This window comes from Xenia sp. Carnegie-2017, unplaced genomic scaffold (genome assembly GCF_021976095.1).
Source record: "Xenia sp. Carnegie-2017 unplaced genomic scaffold, XeniaSp_v1 HiC_scaffold_24, whole genome shotgun sequence".
NCBI classification, from domain to species: Eukaryota; Metazoa; Cnidaria; class Anthozoa; order Malacalcyonacea; family Xeniidae; genus Xenia; species Xenia sp. Carnegie-2017.
This window is the reverse complement of record NW_025813487.1, coordinates 18357640-18377612: the sequence shown is the minus strand read 5'-3', so window position 1 is coordinate 18377612 and position 19973 is coordinate 18357640. Positions and strand designations below refer to the sequence as shown.

The 19973-nt window shown below is 33.4% G+C and overlaps 3 protein-coding genes across 5 annotated transcripts in view; all 3 read left to right on the top strand.

The window, feature by feature from the left end:
* LOC124451696 (limbic system-associated membrane protein-like) overlaps window positions 1–19973 on the top strand; it is a 48503-nt gene that overhangs the window by 20205 nt on the left and 8325 nt on the right. The gene's annotated exons all lie outside the window — the stretch shown is intronic.
* The window catches only part of LOC124451683 (immunoglobulin superfamily member 10-like), a 69679-nt gene that overhangs the window by 41591 nt on the left and 8115 nt on the right, over window positions 1–19973 (top strand). The window lies entirely within an intron of this gene.
* Window positions 1269–19395, top strand: LOC124451681 (immunoglobulin superfamily member 10-like). 3 transcript variants are annotated; one of them, XM_047002282.1, is made up of 16 exons: window positions 1270–1418; window positions 4398–4466; window positions 4681–5016; window positions 7289–7570; window positions 8189–8470; window positions 8550–8804; window positions 10625–10966; window positions 13464–13739; window positions 14414–14689; window positions 14770–15024; window positions 15802–16083; window positions 16162–16416; window positions 16869–16921; window positions 16994–17014; window positions 17318–17335; window positions 17554–17639. In XM_047002282.1, the coding sequence occupies exons 1-16, from the start codon at window positions 1415–1417 to the stop codon at window positions 17557–17559; spliced, it is 3012 nt and encodes a 1003-aa protein (XP_046858238.1). In that variant the 5' UTR covers window positions 1270–1414; the 3' UTR covers window positions 17560–17639. The 3 variants fall into 3 exon arrangements, 2 of the variants coding, with proteins under 2 accessions (XP_046858237.1, XP_046858238.1); XR_006950615.1 differs by lacking the exons at window positions 16869–16921; window positions 16994–17014; window positions 17318–17335 and adding exons at window positions 18556–18734; window positions 18904–19395 and having other exon boundaries at window positions 1271–1418; window positions 17554–17773; XM_047002281.1 differs by lacking the exons at window positions 16994–17014; window positions 17318–17335; window positions 17554–17639 and having other exon boundaries at window positions 1269–1418; window positions 16162–16940.

Below are 19973 nucleotides of genomic sequence, written 5' to 3'. Positions count from 1 at the left end.
CTTCAAATATAAACAAATGTACTGGAGAATCCCAACTGTTTAATATCGCAATGCTCCAGACATACAAAAACCTCCATCATCCGGGAGTAACAATAAAACTTTTAACGTTTTGATATTTCATTCTCAATCTGAATGTTAAAACAATAAGAGCAATAACTTTAACTTTATAAATCAAAATTTCAAAAATTATTATTAATATACATCTTGAAATTTGAGTTATTATTGTTATGTTGTTGTTTTCCAACATCAAAGTCTTTTTCACAAATGAAATTTTCATTAAGCAAGTTGGTTAATAATGCAGCGGTTTAATCCAAAAATCTCATTGGATAGCAGTTCAGTGGAAAATTTCCACTGATCCGAAATGATATTGATGGATAAACGTGTATATAGCTTGTAGCTGATCAGTTCAGCTGGGCCACGCTTATACATCTCGGATTCCCGTTGTAAGAAAAATATAAACTATATAATGAAAATTTCAATGGTTACCAAATCAATGGGAAAATTAGACTAATCTAAACATTCTAATTAGCGTGCTGCCTGCTGGATTTGCCAGGGCAGGATCATGCACACTTACACATCTCGAAGTCCCGTCTGGTCTCGTTGCACCAACTTTTTTCTTTTCTATTGTTCTTTTTTATCGTTGTGAAGCCATGATTAAACAGGAAAGTTTAAAATCTCACTGTCAACGAAGGTAAAAGGACGAATTTTACTCTTTCATTTGTTTTTGTTGATCAAATATCATTCTTTTTTTTGTATTTCATGTCATGTTCATCTTAAAAATAATAATGGTTTTCACCAAAGTTGCTTGACTATGTATACTTTCTATTTAATAGATAATGATCTTGAATGTATTGATCCATAATTAGGCCGGTACAAACTGAACAATGTTGTTTTTAATTTGACTTATTTACAGTTAGCTTAACGGTAAATATAAGTCGTAGATACTTCTGTTGCATTTTCATCTCTTTTGACTTCATGATTTTAGTTGATGTAAGAACGAGTTGATTTCTGTGTATTTAGCATTTGTCGTTTGATTTTTTGCCATAACCTGTGAATTTCTTTAACAACTGTATCTCCGAATTCGGTAGTTTTTTTATTGATTTTAGTAAGTTTTGGAGCTTGGCTTGGTAAATTACTTTCAGAAAGTCTGGTCACGGTGGGGCACACTGATTAAATACATCTATTTTATTCAATGTATTTTGGTTCAATGATCACCACTTAGCATTCCAGTTATATCATTTCAATAAAATACGCCATTGAATTACCATAGTGAATATATTGAGTGAATATATGCACAGAAATATGAAATACGCCCATTAAAACTGCATAATCAACAACGACATCACGTACGTCAAACGTTGCGAAGCAGGAAATTGAGTCTTTCTGAAATTCTCACGGAAGAAAACCAAATTACATGGGTATGTTACATTTTGCTGTATTTTTAGTGGAATAGCGTACTTGTCCTTGTTGTCTTGAATGAAAATATTGTTTTGCTGTAAAGTTTTGGCGTAAATATTCATGTAATTCGACAGGCGCTATTGAAACGAATCTCTTATCGAGAATTCTTGGTCCGAACAAAAATTAGCCAATACTAAAATTGTGTTTGTGAAGGAAGACAAATTTTAGTCTGAATTCGAGAAAATCTTTAATAATATGGTACACAAGTGTATACGTTAAATACAACAGCTTTTGGTATTGATATGCTTTGATGAAGATCTCTTTACCTTAACGTCGCTTTAAAGAAAGCTTTTTAAGAATTTTGATGCATTTTGAATTTCATAATTTTAAAAGACCAAGACGAAACACTACATTACATACTAAATGAGTATGTTGGGTTTCATTTCTTCTTTCATTCTTGAAAATATTTTTGGACTTCCTGTTGTATTGTTTAGTAAGGGGGTATTTATTTGAATCCGGAATGACTTTCGATCCGGAATGAACTCATTCCATTTCAAAAGAAATTCTCTTGTATCTTTACATGAATCCGGAATAAGACAACTCGATCGGGATCGAGTTCATTCCTATTTTCATTCCGGATTGAAACTTAGTTTTAATTGACAAATTGAGTTTCATTCTGAAATAATATTATGATTAATGACGATTAATGCATGCGCCAGCGTAGTGTCTTCTGGCAAATTTAAGCTCGTGAGCAAATAAGGCGGCTAAATGGACTAAAATGAGTGCGAAGAAAAGCAACAATTAGTTTCATGCAAGTGTTAAGCTATATCAACGCAGGAGCAACAGAAAAAAAGGGTTGTTGTAATGTTTATGTTCGCCATCTTCAAATTTCGAAATTCCCGCGAAATGTCAATCGTTGTGTTGATTTCCCATGTAAACACGGTTTGACATCACGTTTCGTCATTTTTGATTCATGTAAACACCCCCTTACCAAACAAATAAAGGCCTGTTTACATGGGAATAGGGTAACCATACTTGCATGGCTATATTTTTGTGTAGGGTGATTCTACCATTGACAGGTTTGTGTATTTCTATTAATGACAGCAACATCAGCATGTTGTAGACATGATTGCAGATGAAACATTTTGGCTTCCTTGAGGCATATTTATAAATATCCATAATTCAGTCTAAGACCTCGGAAAATTGTTTCAAATTCATTTTCATTATATTATATTCATTATATTACATTCACAATGAAGACTTAACATTCATAGAATGAAAATCTTCTTTGCCATCTCGAAAACTTCCTTGTAGATGGTGGATGGGTTCTAGTTTTATTGTTTGTCTCTGTAGAGTCATGTAGCACATTTTGTGTATAATTTTATGCTTTGGAAGCAATTTATTTTTCCTGATATGCAAATATTTTGAGTAGATATGATCTTAACATAGCCCTACTGAAAGGGATTACCTTATCTCAAACGTTTTATAGTTTATGAAATAAAACATCATAATCCAACTATAGTGGTAACCTTATCAATTGATATGGAAACCCTAACCCTCAGGGTTACCTTAGCACACATGTAAATGCTGCATGTAAAAGAATTTGACATTGGGTAACTTGCTTGCTAATGTAACCCTTCTGCTAGGTTACCCTACCTCCATGGGTCTAGCAATCACTATATTTTATCATGAATCATACTGTAAACATTTGCCCATAAGCCTTGAACTTATATAATTTTGTATGCTCTCTTCTTGGGCTTATTTATGTGGATGGAATGCTTAGATTATATTGTATGGCAGTCATCAGCACAGTATACATAACACAGTCTTTATTGACAATAGTATGAAAATTCAACAGACAAAACATTAAAACATAGTAAAAGTATGTAAACAGTTTGCAACTACATTAATTCTTATCCTGTAATAAATAAATGCTTGTGGGCTTTTCTGTGGACGAATTGAAAACTAAACTAACTTCCAGTTGCCATAGTTACAAACAGTTAGTAAAGGTAAAAATCATTCAAAGTAAAGTGTTTTAGTTGAATAAAGAAGAATTTCTGTTCACTATTACTTAAGAATTACACAAAATTACTTTCCTGTTCAGCTAACTGTCTTTTCCTAAAGTTCATTTTGCTAAAACAATGTCAATTCTCATCTATAACCAATGTTTCTTTTGTAGTTTGTGTATTGACAGAAATACTTTAATTACATAGTTAAATGATTTAAATTTCAAGTTTATTCTGTTAAGAACATTAGGAAAGTTAGCCCTCAAATTTGGTTGTGCCATGTAAATTTCACAATCTAGTGATCTCTTGAATAATTTACATAGCAGAACGAAAGATACGCCATTGGTCACATAGGATAATTGTAATGTAAGGTGTAAATGTATCCAATGATTCACAATCTTCAGGAAACAGTATTTATGTTAATCTTATGCTTTCCCAATCAAGTCAAGAAAGAAAAATGTTTACTGTGTTTGCACAGGTTTATGTAAACTGAGGAGACCTTTTGGAGAACTTGAGATCTGATCAGTGCAAAGCAGGTTTTGCACCTTCTTGAGTATTCTCACAAAGATCTCTGAGGTTTGCATAAGATTTTCGAGGTTTGCGTTTTAATTTTCCACAAAGTGTATTAATGAACGGTTTGCAAAATCTCTTTGATTGATTGTGGTTGAGCTACGATCGATTTACCCAGGCTTATGCAAACTCAGCCTTTTACCAATCAGCGCACATGTTTTACTGTTTTTATTTTATAAAGAAAATTAAAACACAAAAAATGTACTGCAATGATAAAGATATTTCTGTAGTAGAATTAATGGAGCATATTGCTACGCAAAATGTTGCCCATTTACGAGTAAAAGTTACTATTTTGATATGCACCATGTTTAGTTCTGTGTACCTGAGATGGGCAGCGCTGACTATATTTACTACTAACCATGTTAACTCATGATTTTATTTTCAAAGATCATAAGCATTAAAATTCATCACTTAATTTTTTAGTGAAAATGGTAAAGACAAATTTAGTATTTTCGACTGTTACATTGATCACATTTCTTGGTCTTGCCAAAGGTATTTAACTTCAAATATCCATTTCTTTTTTTTACTTAAAAGATTTTTGATGTATTTTTATTTGTTGTTGTAGTAATATTTATTTTTTATTCACAATTTTGAATAGAACCTGAATTAAGAACATCAATTACTTTTGTTTTATTAGTAGAAGATGTATTTTTTTCCTAAACTATCTTTTTATCAGTCATAGATATTAGCTAAATTTCAATTTCAGGAGCAATAACATCTCCACCTGATGGTCAAAGATTTGTATTTTTACCTCGATCTTTTCACGATATAACTTGGAGATTTAATGTTACTGAAAACATTACTTTATGGGCTTGGAGTTTTACACCTCGTGGTTCATCTTCCTCTCAACAAATTGCAAGAATATTTGCTAATAGCGAAACACCCCAATACTTTCCATCACCTTTAACATTTGAAGTTTTTAAAGTTTTTAAACATGGAATTTTGTTGCTGAATAATTTAAATCAAAGTTACAATGGTGAATATACATTTACTCTTGTAACTTCTACTGCTACTTCATCAAAAGTAAATGTTTATGTTGCTGGTAAGTTTTAATTATTTCAATCTTTCTTGTATTGTATGCATTGTTCTGAGTATTTAATGGGGGAAACTTGGCCTGAATTATTTTGCCGAAGAAACGTTTACAACTGTTATTGTGTCGTTGCAAACTTTCTTTTTCGGAGTTGGCCTTTAGGAGATTTGACAATGCTTTTGCAGTTCATGCAATTTTAACAATAAGTGGCAATACTCAAAGTGGAGACCCAAAATATGATACATCAGTCCTTAAGTCATTTGGTTTAGATGTTGAAGTCTTTAAACATTCAACTCTAATGTTAAAGAATTAAATGAAGATATGATCTTCGCACTTTGCTGGACAATTTAAGCAATTGTCTCATGCACCTAAAAAAAATTCAGGTGACTCAACGGGATAGTCTCGTCAAAGGAAAAATATTCTTTTTCAAGGTGTTCAACGACCTCTTTGACGTCTCATTAAAAAGCACCATGCAGTTTTGTTCTCAATATTAATTGAAGCGTTGCTCTTTTGAAACCTAAGGAATACAGAGTAAACAAAAGAATGATAGCACAGCGCTATAACCAACAACTACAAACAATAACGACCTTATCTAACAACATCGTATTGTGAATACAATTAATAACCATGTAATAACCATGTATTGATTAATAACCAATTAATAACTATGTATTAACCTTATTAACCTTGTTATTAACCTTGTGAATACAGAGTACTTGGCACGTCCAAAAAGAGATCTCTCTGTTTCGTTTGTAGATAAAAACAATTTTCTTAAATTCATAATTTCTTTGAAAATTCATTTGAAAGAAATATTGACTCTTTCTTTTCATGTGTTGAAGATACACAATTATGTGCCTTACTAAGCGTTGCCAATTTAACTTTACCTCTTAAATTCGAGAAAATCTTCTCGACAACTGGCGAAGAACTATTTTTGTAGTGTGTTTTCTTCATTGCTTACAGTTTTTCGAGGCTTTCATCCAACTCATCAGCCAAAATCACCTTGTCGCCTTTAAAAGAAATACAAATAATGTTGAATACCGTTCTTTTTCCTTGAGCCCATGTCGTGGCTTTTCAACTCATTTTCAGACTCCAAGTCAGCGTAATTCAAATGGAAGCACAGGTTATGAAAACACTATTTGGTATGACTTGCATGTTGTTCAATGGCCAGCTTGCTTCAATAATGTCTTCAGTATTTGTTTTGTTGTTTTGTCTCCACTATTCCTATGTTGAATTGTTTTTGTTATACCTGTTTACTTATATATGTTCCGCTCGTCGTTTTACTCTTTTTATTCGTTTTACCAATATCCTTATTTGACTTGGCCACAAACTTTCGTAAGTGAAATCAGTAAGTGAAATAAGTCAATGAAGTTCTTTCATCACTTTTTTATACTTCAACTGTCTGAACTTTCGTTGATTTCAATGAATGGCAATCTTCTATTTGCCACACCAAGTACACGGTCAGAAGCATAGCGATGGTTTCTATGAATTTTGCGACTAGTCTTACAATGAAGATGGTAAAGGTCACTTACCAGTCTCATGCAGCATTTTTAACTGCGTTCGATATTAACCACGCTAGACTTTGCATTTCTTGCTTGTTCAATCCACTTAATTTCAGACGTTTCAACATCCATTTGACAAACAACATACATGTATGTAATGAAAAGGTCATTTGTGGCTACAAAGATGGGTTTACCATCTCCACCAAGTTCTTCTTTTACAGGATGTGTATCGATCAATGAGTTGTGATGCACTCCTACCAAAAATGTGTATGAACAGTGGATGTATTGTCCAACTTATAATTTCTCATTGTTTACTTGCTTACAAGTTAAAGCATCAATAATTTCATACCTACCGACCTTTGACAACGCGCCATTGCCTGATATGCACTCCTCTGTCAAACGGTTGGAGGATTTGATCAATTTGTTTTGCTGTGTCTTAAATTTCTAAAACAGTTATTTTCAGAATTTTCAGGTTAATGCTCTAATTCTAAAACAGTTCTTTTCCGAAATCTTGATTATTTCTTTGTTTTTTTCTGGTTAGTTTTTTTCTCGGTTTTATCTTGGGTTTCGTGGTTTTTTATTTGGTTTCAGTCCATTCACCATGGCAATTGCTCTCCTATAGTCAATAAAACTTATCGAAGTTATGTAAAATGTTGCTTTCCTAAATTCCTAATGGGGATTGCTATGTTTAAAACAACTTGATTTTATTGATCAATTACTTTTCACCATATATTCATTTTCTTTATTTTGAATACTGACTGAAAATTTTCTGTTTTTGTTTTCAGCTAAACCAAACGTGATAATTAATTGTTCAACTCCTCTGGTTGTGAATGAAGGTGATAATGTGTCATGTGTATGTAGAGGTGAAGGAGGTAGCCCTCCTGCTAATGTCACATGGTTTGATAAAGATAACAACATAATTGGTGATGTTGGAGTTGTAAGTAAGACATTAGTAATCACTAATGTTACAGTGAATGATGGTGGAACTTACAGATGTAAAGCACAGAGTTATAATGATCCACGTTTTAGAGATGAAAAATCTATTGAAATAACAGTGAAAGCTACTTGTAAGTTTTGTAAGAAAGCATTTCAGATCTCATTATAAACGTTTGACATTTAGGCATCAATGCCCTTTTTGCTGCCTGCTGCGCTGACGTATGCATCTGTCGTCACCTAGCTGTTAACTTTGCCTATTGCATATCCTCATTAAATAGGCTATCAAGAGCCTTAGACGACTATGATTTGTTTATAGTTCTTCGAAGACCAACGATAGTTGTTTAGGTTTCATAATAAGTCAATATTGTTTATGTCTAGTCGGTCACGCAATTGACTTTCAAAATTTTAAAATTATTATTAATATGCATCTTTAAAGTTGAGTGATTATTGTTATGTTCTTGTTCTTTTCCAACATCAAAGTCTTTTTACAAATAAGATTTTCACTAAGCAAATTGCTTACTAATGCAGTGGTTTCATGCAAAATCTCATTGATAGCAGTTTAGTGGAAAATTTCCACTAATTTTTACTTTTAGCAAGTGATGAACGGGCTTTCTGCTGGCTTGTGACTTGTTAGGGCATCGATCCAACACTCCTAAGAAAAAAACACCTAACACTGACGAATATTCTCATTATTAATTTTCTTTTTCATGACTAATTTAAGAAAGAATTTTTTCTCCTCTTAATTTCAGTGAAACTAAATGTGGTAATTAATTGTTCAACTCCTTTGGTTGTGGATGAAGGTGATAATGTGTCATGTGTATGTAGAGGTGAAGGAGGTATCCCTCCTGCTAATGTCACATGGTTTGATAAAGATAACAACATAATTGGTGATGTTGGAGTTGTAAGTAAGACATTAGTAATCACTAATGTTACAGTAAATGATGGTGGAAATTACACATGTAAAGCACAAAGTTATAATGATCCACGTTTTAGAGATGAAAAATCTATTGAAGTAACAGTGAAAGCTACTTGTAAGTTTTGTAAGACAGCATTTCAGATCTCATTATAAACGTTTGTGTCGAATATTGAATTTAATTTTATTCTATACAGATCCACCACAACAAACCAATATCACCATCAGTCCAATGTCAGTAAAAAAAGGTCAAAATGTGACAATAACCTGTGAATCAGATGGTTATCCTGAACCAACCTACACTATTTATCATAATGGTGCAGTTGTCAGCAATAATAAGACATACATCATTCAATCAGTCAACTTCAATCACGCTGGTTCATATCGTTGTGAAGCAAAGAATAAACTGGGAAGTGATTTATCTGATGTTAAAAATCTTACTATCATCACAGGTAAAATTAAAATCTTACTTTTATCAATTTTTGAGATAGTATCCTACTTTGTGCGTAAATCAGAATTATTTACGACTTGTCAATGTTCATCTTCAATTGACTTGCATTTGTACACGATAGTACAAGATTGTAAAAAAAGTCTTTAAAAGTCTTAACATAAAAATATCATAAAAAATGCTCTTTGAACTCCACAACACAGGCGTTGGTGCTTATTTTCCTATCCTTAATTCGCATACTTTCAGGCACACGGCGCCGAAAGTTATTCTAGAGCGACCGTATGGAAAACAGCTCACCATGCTTTGCATGGGAATAAAACAATGTTAACGAGTTTGAATCTGAAGTTTAGGGTGATCATTTTTGCTTGAGGTCGTACATATCCTCTGTGACATAGGTCTCTCTATAATTGTGGTGCATTTTTGCTTGAGGTTGTACATATCCTCTGTGACCTAGGTCTCTCTATAATTGTGGTGCATTTTTGCTTGAGGTTGTACATATCCTCTGTGACCTAGGTCTCTCTATAATTGTGGTGCATTTTTGCTTGAGGTTGTACATATCCTTTGTGACATAGTTCTCTCTATAATTGTGGTGCATTTTTGCTTGAGGTTGTACATATCCTCTGTGACCTAGGTCTCTCTATAATTGTGGTCTATTTTTGCTTGAGGTTGTACATATCCTTTGTGACATAGTTCTCTCTATAATTGTGGTGCATTTTTGCTTGAGGTCGTACATGTCCTCTGTGACCTAGGTCTCTCTATAATTGTGGTCCATTTTTGCTTGAGGTTGTACATATCCTCTGTGACATAGTTCTCTCTATAATTGTGGTGCATTTTTGCTTGAGGTCGTACATATCCTTTGTGACATAGGTCTCTCTATAATTGTGGTCCATTTTTGCTTGAGATCCTAAATATCCTCTGTGACATAGGTCTCTCCATAATTGTGATCCATTTTTGCTTGAGGTCCTAAATATCCTCTGTGACATAGGTCTCTCTATAGTTGTGATCTATTTTTGCTTGAGGTCCTAAATATCCTCTGTGACATAGGTCTCTCTATAATTGTGGTGCATTTTTGCTTGAGGTTGTACATATCCTCTGTGACATAGGTCTCTCTATAATTGTGATCCATTTTTGCTTGAGGTCCTAAATATCCTCTGTGACATCTCTCTATAATTGTGGTGCATTTTGCTTGAGGTTGTACATATCCTCTGTGACATAGGTCTCTATAATTGTGATCCATTTTTGCTTGAGGTCCTAAATATCCTCTGTGACATAGGTCTCTCTATAATTGTGGTGCATTTTGCTTGAGGTTGTACATATCCTCTGTGACATAGGTCTCTCTATAATTGTGATCCATTTTTGCTTGAGGTCCTAAATATCCTCTGTGACATAGGTCTCTCTATAATTGTGATCCATTTTTGCTTGAGGTCCTAAATATCCTCTGTGACATAGGTCTCTCATTTTGCTTGAGAGGTCCTAAATATCCTCTGTGACATAGGTCTCTCTATAATTGTGATCCATTTTTGCTTGAGGTCCTAAATATCCTCTGTGACATAGGTCTCTCTATAATTGTGGTGCCTTTTTGTGGAACAGCTTCAAAAACCTGAGTTCCTCTGTCATCATATTTTCATTTGAACAGCTTACAGGGCAATATGCATGTGGTAGTCGTCGTCGTTGTTATGATAGATAAAAAAATATACTTAGGTTTGATATGTTTTTGTTATCTGTCATTTGGTACTGTTTTTATTTAAAAATTGGTCTTTAATGGCTCAAAATGATATAAGTTTTATTAGATTTTATAGTTTTATCTTTTATTTCTTGTAATAGGAAAAATTCTATCACCTCCCCCTGGCACAAGTTTTACATTTTTACCTGGAGAAACACACAATATAACCTGGACATTTGATGATGATTTAAATGATTTGGTCAGTAGAGATTGGTTTTTTACGGGTAGTAGTAATGGTTCACAATCAACACTGTTGGCCACTGTCGTTCTGGATTTGTCAGTGCAAAACTTTAATGAACCAATTCTTCCAAATTATGATGTCTTCAAACCTTCAACACTGCAGTTAAGAAATATCACTTATAGTTATGATGGAACGTATGAGTTTCAATTGAGAAGAAAAGATGGTATTGCTTTTATATCTACAGTCAGAGTTTTTGTTGCAAGTAAGTCGTCCTTTTTTATTATTTTATATTCTTCTCAGTTTTAGAAATTTATATTTTTCATTTTAAAATTAATGAAAGCAATACATCTATTCAGTTAGAAACGTAGAAAAATAATTAGACCAGTGGTTGCAACGTTAGGGGACTAAGAAATTCAAACCATCTGCATGGGTCGTATGGCTCATGTTATTGGTTGATTACGAAATCATGGGTTAAAGTGTATATTGGCTACCAGAGGCGGTTCTAGAATTTTTCAAACGTCAGCCATAAAACAGCAGACGCCAGACATCCTCCCTTGAGAAATTTTAAAACATAAGATGCTAGAAATCGATTTCAAGCATTTTGGAATACCTTGACTGTCAATTTTTGCATGGTTACAAAGTGAGCGAAATCGCCGTTGTTAAAAATCAATGATAATAATCAATGCTCTTCCTCATGTTGACTACATCATTTTTCAAAGTGGTTATCAAATGAAAACCATCCATAACATCAATAGTTTTTCCATGCAACAATTGCGTACTAGAAGAGTAGCATCCAGAATCTTTCTGGTAGAAACTAGCGCAACAATAAAATGAAATTGAATGACTAATGAAAGTAACTGGGAAGCATCAGCAGCAAGGGAAGGCTTTACATCGTCGCTTGCATTGTTTATCATGTCTGAAGAGTGCCGATTAAAGGGATAAACGTTCGAACATTTCAAGAATGTGAATACGCTCAACCCATCTGGTTTTACAAAGACTTACCAGTTTTGCCTTCTTGGTCTGAACATCTGACTTTTTCACGTGCTAAGCAAGGGGTATGTTGCGTATCTGTGATATGATGATAAAATTGGCAGCTTGACAAACAACAGATAACATGGTATTAATTTCAACGTTAGAAAGAGTGTTACAGACAGATGAATTTAGTCGATGACTATAACAGTGAGTGTATAAATTGCATTCAGTAAAGAATCAACTAATAATAGAACAAGGGGGCAACTGTTCTTTTTGAGAAGAATCGCAGCTTCATCTGCAATGATAGAATAATATCTATTTTTTATCCCCGTCGATATTACCTGATCAATACAATTGATGATTTTTTTTGGCTTGTCTTGGCAATATTCTTTTATGCTTGCCACATTCGAACAAATGATTTTCCAAAGTTTGATCACCAGCTTTAACTCTAAAATTTTAAGATTCAGCAAAATTACCAACATTGTTTTTAACTGAATAGCAACCAGCCTCTGAGTGAAATTGAGTATCATCACGATGACGTCGTAGTCCAATGGTAATTAAGAAACACCAAAGCAAAACCTTTGTCAACAAGACGAAGTCCATATTTAGTCGACATGGAATTCTGGAAACGATAGAATCCTATAATCAGCCTCATTACTCATCGGAAGAATGCAAACAGTTTGCGTTAGACTACCATTTAACACATAACACCATAAGTCCGAGTTATCCACACTCAGGTGGATTACGTGAGATAAACAGTTCAGACAGTCAAAAACATTCTCAAGAAATGCAAAGCGAGTGGACAAGACCGACAAGAATATCTCGCGCTGTTAGACTATCGTAACACCCCCATTGACGGTGTGAGCCCTGCGCAAGCCGCTTTGATCAACCATTCCTACTTTACAATGTAGGCTGTATCCCAAACCTATCGACCAAGCTACATTTCACACTGCTCGTCAATAAATGCATTGCCAAGGTTTCGCAACAACTGAAAAAAAGTGAATGAGTGAGATTTCGCCAAGACTCGGTATGACCATGGACTCGCGGAACGATGATACGAAAGCATTAAACACCCAGAAGCTACATAGTATAAGGCGAATACAGAACAGAACACAGAAGAAATCGTAGGTACATACTCAAGACCTGAATTCAGATTCAGCTGCAAATGCTGCTACAGAGAATGCCCAATGGGGTTGGGGTTGTGTGGCAGAATGGTTTTCTTCCAAACTATAAAGATGACATTGCTTGCGAAAAACAAATTCTTGGTTATGGAATGTTTTCACTGCTCGCCATGTTGGTAGAAAATCTCCTATAGGTAAAAGAATCTGTATTGATTTTATGTTGTGTTCAGCGTAGGCCCTTTGAAGTTGCCTATCAACATGGCCGCTTTGACGTCATCACACGAAAGAGCTTCATTCTCTTTTTTCATCGTTAGTAGATAAAAGTAACTTGCTTAATACTTTCTTGCGAAATCTATTCGAAAGAAATATCCTTTTCAAGAAGTTATGATCACTTTCCTTGAACTCATCTGATGGCAATCTAAATAGCATGCGTCAGCGCAATTCTTACCACAAAATTGGCAATAAAAACGTAGGGTTTCGTATTGCGTTGCATTAATTGTGAAAGAAATATTTGCTATTTTCAGCTATTAGCTGGAAGTTTATTAAAGCCTTGCGATTTCAGAAAAATCCCTTAGACTTTATTTTTTCATTATGTTGAAGAGAAAATTGTTTCAGCATCCATTTTCTTTATCATAATTAGTGAAATTTTTTTGCTTTTGTTTTCAGTAAAACCTACAGTGGTGATTAATTGTCCAACTCCTCTGGTTGTGAATAAAGGTGATAATGTGTCATGTGTATGTAGAGGTGAAGGAGGTAACCCTCCTGCTAATGTCACATGGTTTGATAAAGATAACGCAAGAGTTCGTGTGTTTGGAGTTGAAAGTGCGACTTTAGTAATTCCTGATGTTAAAGTGAATGATAATGGAAGTTACAGATGTAAAGCACAAAGTTATGATGATCCAGGTTTCAGAGATCAAAAATCCATTGAAATACAAGTAAAATGTAAGTTTTGAAAATATATATTTTATCATCTTGTTACTATAGATGTTTGAAAACTTCCTCTTCAACTTTGTTATTATTGACGTGTGGTAAAATATCATGACTTTGGAATATTATACACCTATTGTATGCTCCCAAGGGAAATAGTGAGTTTAGTTTTCCAAGAGTCTCAATACATTGCATGCGATTCGAGGGAAAACAAAGCTCAGTATTTCTCACGGAATCATACATTAAGTGTTTTGTTATATATAGGAACAAAATTCATAGATTTCAACAATTTTAAATGAAATTAACGTCTCTTTGGGGGGGAGATTTGTCCGTCGAGATTTCGTTTCATAATGCTATAAGGGTGACCACAGCATTTTTGGAGCACTTCTAAGGGTTTTCACAATATTTTTTTCTATTACAAGTTGAATTTCGTTGCTTAATAAACTCGAGACTTGTATTTTTAGTTTTCGGCTCCATAGCTGTTTTATTTTTATGATATTAAAATCAGCACGCAACAATTTTTCACTTGTTTCCCTCATGGGAAACATTGATCATGTGACTACAATGAACCAATCATACATACACAGCACATACAACAACATTCCTCTTCCGCTTTTTACCCCTACCTCACTGACGCTTACATATTGTTTCTATCATGGCTATTATTATGATTCTGTTTTTAATTTCAGTTAAACCAACAGTGTCGATTAACTGTTCATCTCCTCTGTTTGTGAATGAAAGTGATAATGTGTCATGTGTATGTAGAGGTGAAGGAGGTCACCCTCCTGCTAATGTCACATGGTTTGATAAAGATAACACAACAGTTCGTGGATTTGGTGTTGAAAGTGCTACTTTAGTAATCACTGGTGCCTCACCAAATGATCGTGGAAGTTACAGATGTAAAGCTGAAAGTTTTAATGATCTACGTTTCATTGACGAAAAATCCATTGAAATAATAGTGAATTGTAAGTTGCGAACTTTAGTACTTTTTGCAATAAAGTTTTCAAATTGTCAAATACGTACAATTTTGAATTGTTAATTTCAGATAAACCAAGAACTACGACCATAACCCTATCAAAAATAAATCCAAAAATTGGTGAAAGTGTGATTATTACCTGTGAATCAGATGGTTATCCTGAACCAACCTACACTATTTATCATAATGGTGCAGTTATCAGTAATAATAAGACATACATCATTCAATCTGTCAACTTCAATAACGCTGGTTCATATCGTTGTGAAGCAAAGAATAAACTGGGAAATGATTCATCTGATGTTAAAAATCTTACTATCATCAAAGGTAAAATTAAAATTTTACTTCATCAATTTTTGGGCTAGTATTCTACATTGTACATGAACAAATTACGACTGTTCAGTTTCATCCCATTTGTACACGATAGTACAAGATTGTGCTGAACAATGAAGATAGTTATATATTTTTCTTTGTTGGCGAGATTTAGATTCGTTGTGCTAAAAGACTACCACTGTCAATTATGATTGACTCTTAAGCCTACACCTCATATGCCCCTTTCGCTGCCTGCTGCGCTGACGTATGCATCTGTCGTCACCTAGCTGTTAACTTTGCCTATTGCATATCCTCATTAAATAGTTTATCAAGAGCCTTAGACGACTATGATTTGTTTATAGTTCTTCGAAGACCAACGATAGTTTTTTAGGCTTCATAATAAGTCAATATTCTTTAGGTCTAGTCGGTCACGCGATTGACTTTTAAAATTTCAAAAATTATTATTAATATGCATCTTGAAATTTGAGTGATTATTGTTATGTTGTTCTTTTCCAACATCAAAGTCTTTTTTACAAATGAAATTTTCAATAAGCAAATTGGTTAATAATGCAGCGGTTTAATGCAAAAATCTCATTGAATAGCAGTTTAGTGAAAAATTTCCACTAATCTGGACTTTTAGCCAGTGATAAGCGGGCTTTGTGCTGGCTTGTGACTGGTTAGGGCATCGATCCAACACTCCTAAGAAAATGCACCTAACACTAACGAATACTCTCATTATTAATTTTCTTTTTCATAATTTAAGAAAGGAATATTTTCTGTTTTTAATTTCAGTGAAACCAAATGTGGTAATTAATTGTTCAACACCTCTGGTTGTGAATGAAGGTGATAATGTATCATGTGTATGTAGAGGTGAAGGAGGTATCCCTCCTGCTAATGTCACATGGTTTGATAAAGATAACAACATAATTGGTGATGTTGGAGTTGTAAATAAGACATTAGTAATCACTAATGTTACAGTGAATATTGGTGGAAATTACACATGTAAAGCACAAAGTTATGATGATACAGATTATAGAGATGAGAAATCCATTGAAATAACAGTGAGACCTACATGTAAGTTTGCAAGGCGGCATTTCAGATCTCATTATAAACGTTTGTGTAGAATATTGAATTTAATTCTATTCTTTACAGATCGACCACAACAAACCAATATTACCATCAGTCTAATGTCAGTAAAACAAGGTCAAACTGTGACAATAACCTGTGAATCAGATGGTTATCCTGAACCAACCTACACTATTTATCATAATGGTGCAGTTATCAGTAATAATAAGACATACATCATTCAATCTGTCAACTTCAGTCACCAAGGTTCATATCGTTGTCAAGCAAAGAATAAACTGGGAAATGATTTATCTGATGTTAAAAATCTTACTATCATCACAGGTAAAATTAAAATCTTACTTTTATCAATTTTTGAGATAGTATCCTACATTGTACGTAAATCAGAATTATTTACGACTTGTCAATGTTCATCTTCAATTGACTTGCATTTGTACACGATAGTACAAGGTTGTAAAAAAAGTCTATTTTACAAATGAAAATTTTCATAAAGTAAATTGCTTTATGAAGCAGCGCCAAAAAATCTCATTAGTTACCAAATTAGTGGGAAAATTCCACTAATCTGGACTTTTACTGACTATCGCGCTGTGCGCTGGTGTTTGTAACTGATTTAGACAAGGCCATTCTTACGCTACTCGTAGTTCGGCCGTCTAAAATTGTGATCGTACTCAAATTGTAAATCAGCTACTGCGCATGCTCTATGGACTCAGACTGCTTCGCCCGGATCCGTGGCATCAAATTTTGCCTTTTTTATCGTTCTTTTTATCGTTGTGAAGCAATGTTTACACTGGGCAAAGATTTGATGTTAAGAATTTCGCTATCAACCAAGGTAAAAACATGGAATTTCACTCTTTCATTTGAATTGCTCTTTTTGGTCAATTATTATTATTTTTTTCGATAGATATTTCTGTCATTCAGAAAGGTAATTTATTTACAATGCTTTAAAATTATATTTATGTTTAAAATACTATTAGCTCTTTCTGTTCACTTTGCATGCGCTACCTGAGATGCTAAAAATCCTTAAACGAAAATTTAAGCAAATCGCTCTTTTATAGCAAACTTTAGCTCTAGCCACACAATGCAATTAACATCTCGACCTTTTCCTTAGTTATAATGGAAATGTTCAATTCAATCTATCCAATGCTCAATCAAAATCCTCCAATCTTGTTATCATATGTTATCATAATGCTAAATTATTAAGTATCTACTTTTGTGTTATGTTTAGTGTAGAAAAAGGATACCAGTAAGTGAATTATTCATTTTAATGTTCTTTGTGTGATATGTGATGTTAATGTGTTTTTTATTTCTCATCTTTTGAATAAAATATTTTCATGGTTTGAGCAAGTTAGAGAAGCCGTTGTTTTTCGTACAGTACGAACTGTTATATTAATGTTTTATCTATATTTTCTTCGTTTTGTCCATATCATGTACAAAATTTAATCATGGTTGTTAATGTTGCAGTGGTGAAAATGGTGTTGAACCTTTAGCTGGAGCTAATAATGCACAACCCAATCATTATGAAGAGGCTGGAGAACTTAGAGAAAATGCTTATGAATCCGTTGGCAATCAATATGAAACAGTAAATAATCCATCAACAGGTGATGAAAGTAAACCATCAACAAGTAAAGCACCACCACCTGTATATGCCTCGATCGATAGAGAAAACTGAGAAGGAAATCCGGTTTGTTGTGGATATTTGTCATTTATTATTTATACATAAAATTTGTGCATTTATTTTGTTTTAGTTGGATTATGGCGATGATTTTGAATTCATCATGGAGATTATGCAGGGTGTTTAAAAAAAACTGCTCATATTTGAAAACACCCGCGACATTTAGAATTTATACAATTCAGCAATACATGATCCCCAAAGACTTGTAAACGCAATTGAAAACAATAATACGAATTGCTTCATTGAAACTTGATTTTACATTAGACGATTCTCTCTAATAAACGCTTTGACTCAAATAGTCGCACCCCACACATTGCTATTGTTAACAGTGGGTTATCGATTGCGCTAAGAAACCGTATATTTAGTCTTGAATTGTGTTTATTTGCTCACAATATGGTGATAGAGAATGATGTAAACGTCTTTCTATTTAACTCTTTGTGTCAATTGAAGGCCCCCTCTTCTTTCTAGGCTGCTATTGTATTTATTTAACGTCCTGTGTTTATTAGGTCATTTACGATGTATAAAAAACCTATAAATATTTTATCATCTTATGTATATATGAGAAAATATATCGTTGAACATTGAAAGTTTCTCCGGATTTTTATATATAATTTTATTGAGCTTTCGACTCGATGCTTCCTGCCTTCTTCAGAATTTATGAAGTTATTGGCTATCTACAATCCGGCGAAACTTTCAATTTTGAACAAGAATTATGTCTGGATTACAAATCTTCAAGCTGATAAAATATATATACATACACAATGACAATATATACGTATGTTTTTCTTTAGTTATACTCCTACCTTGACTTTAAAGATGAACCTAAAAGAAAGCCAGACAAAAATCGTCCTGCACCAACTGAATACGCCAGTATTGATATGAGTAAACTGGCACCTGTCGAGAAAAAAGACGAAAAGAAAAAAGACGACAAGAAAGGCGGTGACAAAGACGGAGATGAGAAGAAGGATTAGTAAGTTTTATCTTTTGGAATAGATCCACAAAGCTCGACGTCATTAATTGATGGTTGAAGAAAAAAGTAAAAATTGATTCATTTGTTGAATATTTTTTGAAAAAATGCCGAAAACCTGTTTTTCTTTCTCTTATTATGGTAGTTTAATCTTATTATAAATTTCCTTTAGAACTGGCGATCGTCGTTAGTAAAAGAAGAGAATGTGTAAAGACTTACTACATTTATAAAGATTAACTTTGTTCTTCATTAGATAATCTAGAATTAATCTCTAAACACTATTAAACTGAATACTTTATTATTGTGTCTGTGTACATAATCTTTTGCCATAAACAAACTTGAACCTTGGCATCTATGCTACAGTTTGTGAATGTATTTTACTTGCCTTTATAAGGCAACAACATTACACACTGACTTTAACGCAGCATTTTGAATAGAATATTGTTTTAATCGTAGTTTTACTTTTATTATTTTAATTATCATGGTTAAACCATTTAAACTTTTATTTACATAGAAATTAAGTGTAGAAATTAGATAGAAAAATCAAGCAATGTCAAGGAGTGTGATGGAAAACTCTTTAAATTGCTTCTTTACGATTGAATGATTTTCATATGCATTAGTGTAAGGGATGTTTACGAATAAAACAATTTCGTGATCATTATTATTTTTGCTTCTTTATTTTCGTGTCTACTGTAGATGTGAGATTTGATCTACCCCCAAAGACAAGCTAACATTGAATGGCTTTGTTTCAGCAAGCTTGGGCGGTAATAGAAATTTTTTAATTTAAAAATTTCTAGGAAGACAGCAAACTGCAATTTAAAACAATTTAGTGAACAAAATGTAAATAAATTTTAATGTGTGAGTCATTGCACAATGGATAGTGCTATCCTTGTTTCGTGTAAACAATGCTTCAATTCCATAAACATCAATGGTAGTTTTCAGCGAGAAAACATCTCAATTATGCTCATCAGTGGACAATATTCACAGCCGTTACATCAATTGCAGAAATGTTTGGTATTTGTGACCAATAACAAAAACTTCAATTCTGTGCATCTATGTTTTTCCACAAATGATTTAATTTTGATGTAGCAATATCGAATTGATAATTTTAGGTTCAATAATATCTCCACCTGAATGGTCAAAAATTTGTATTTTTACCAGGATCCTCTCACAATATAACTTGGAGATTTGATGTTACCTCATCCATAATTGCACGTGTTTGGTCCTTTATCCCTCGTGGTG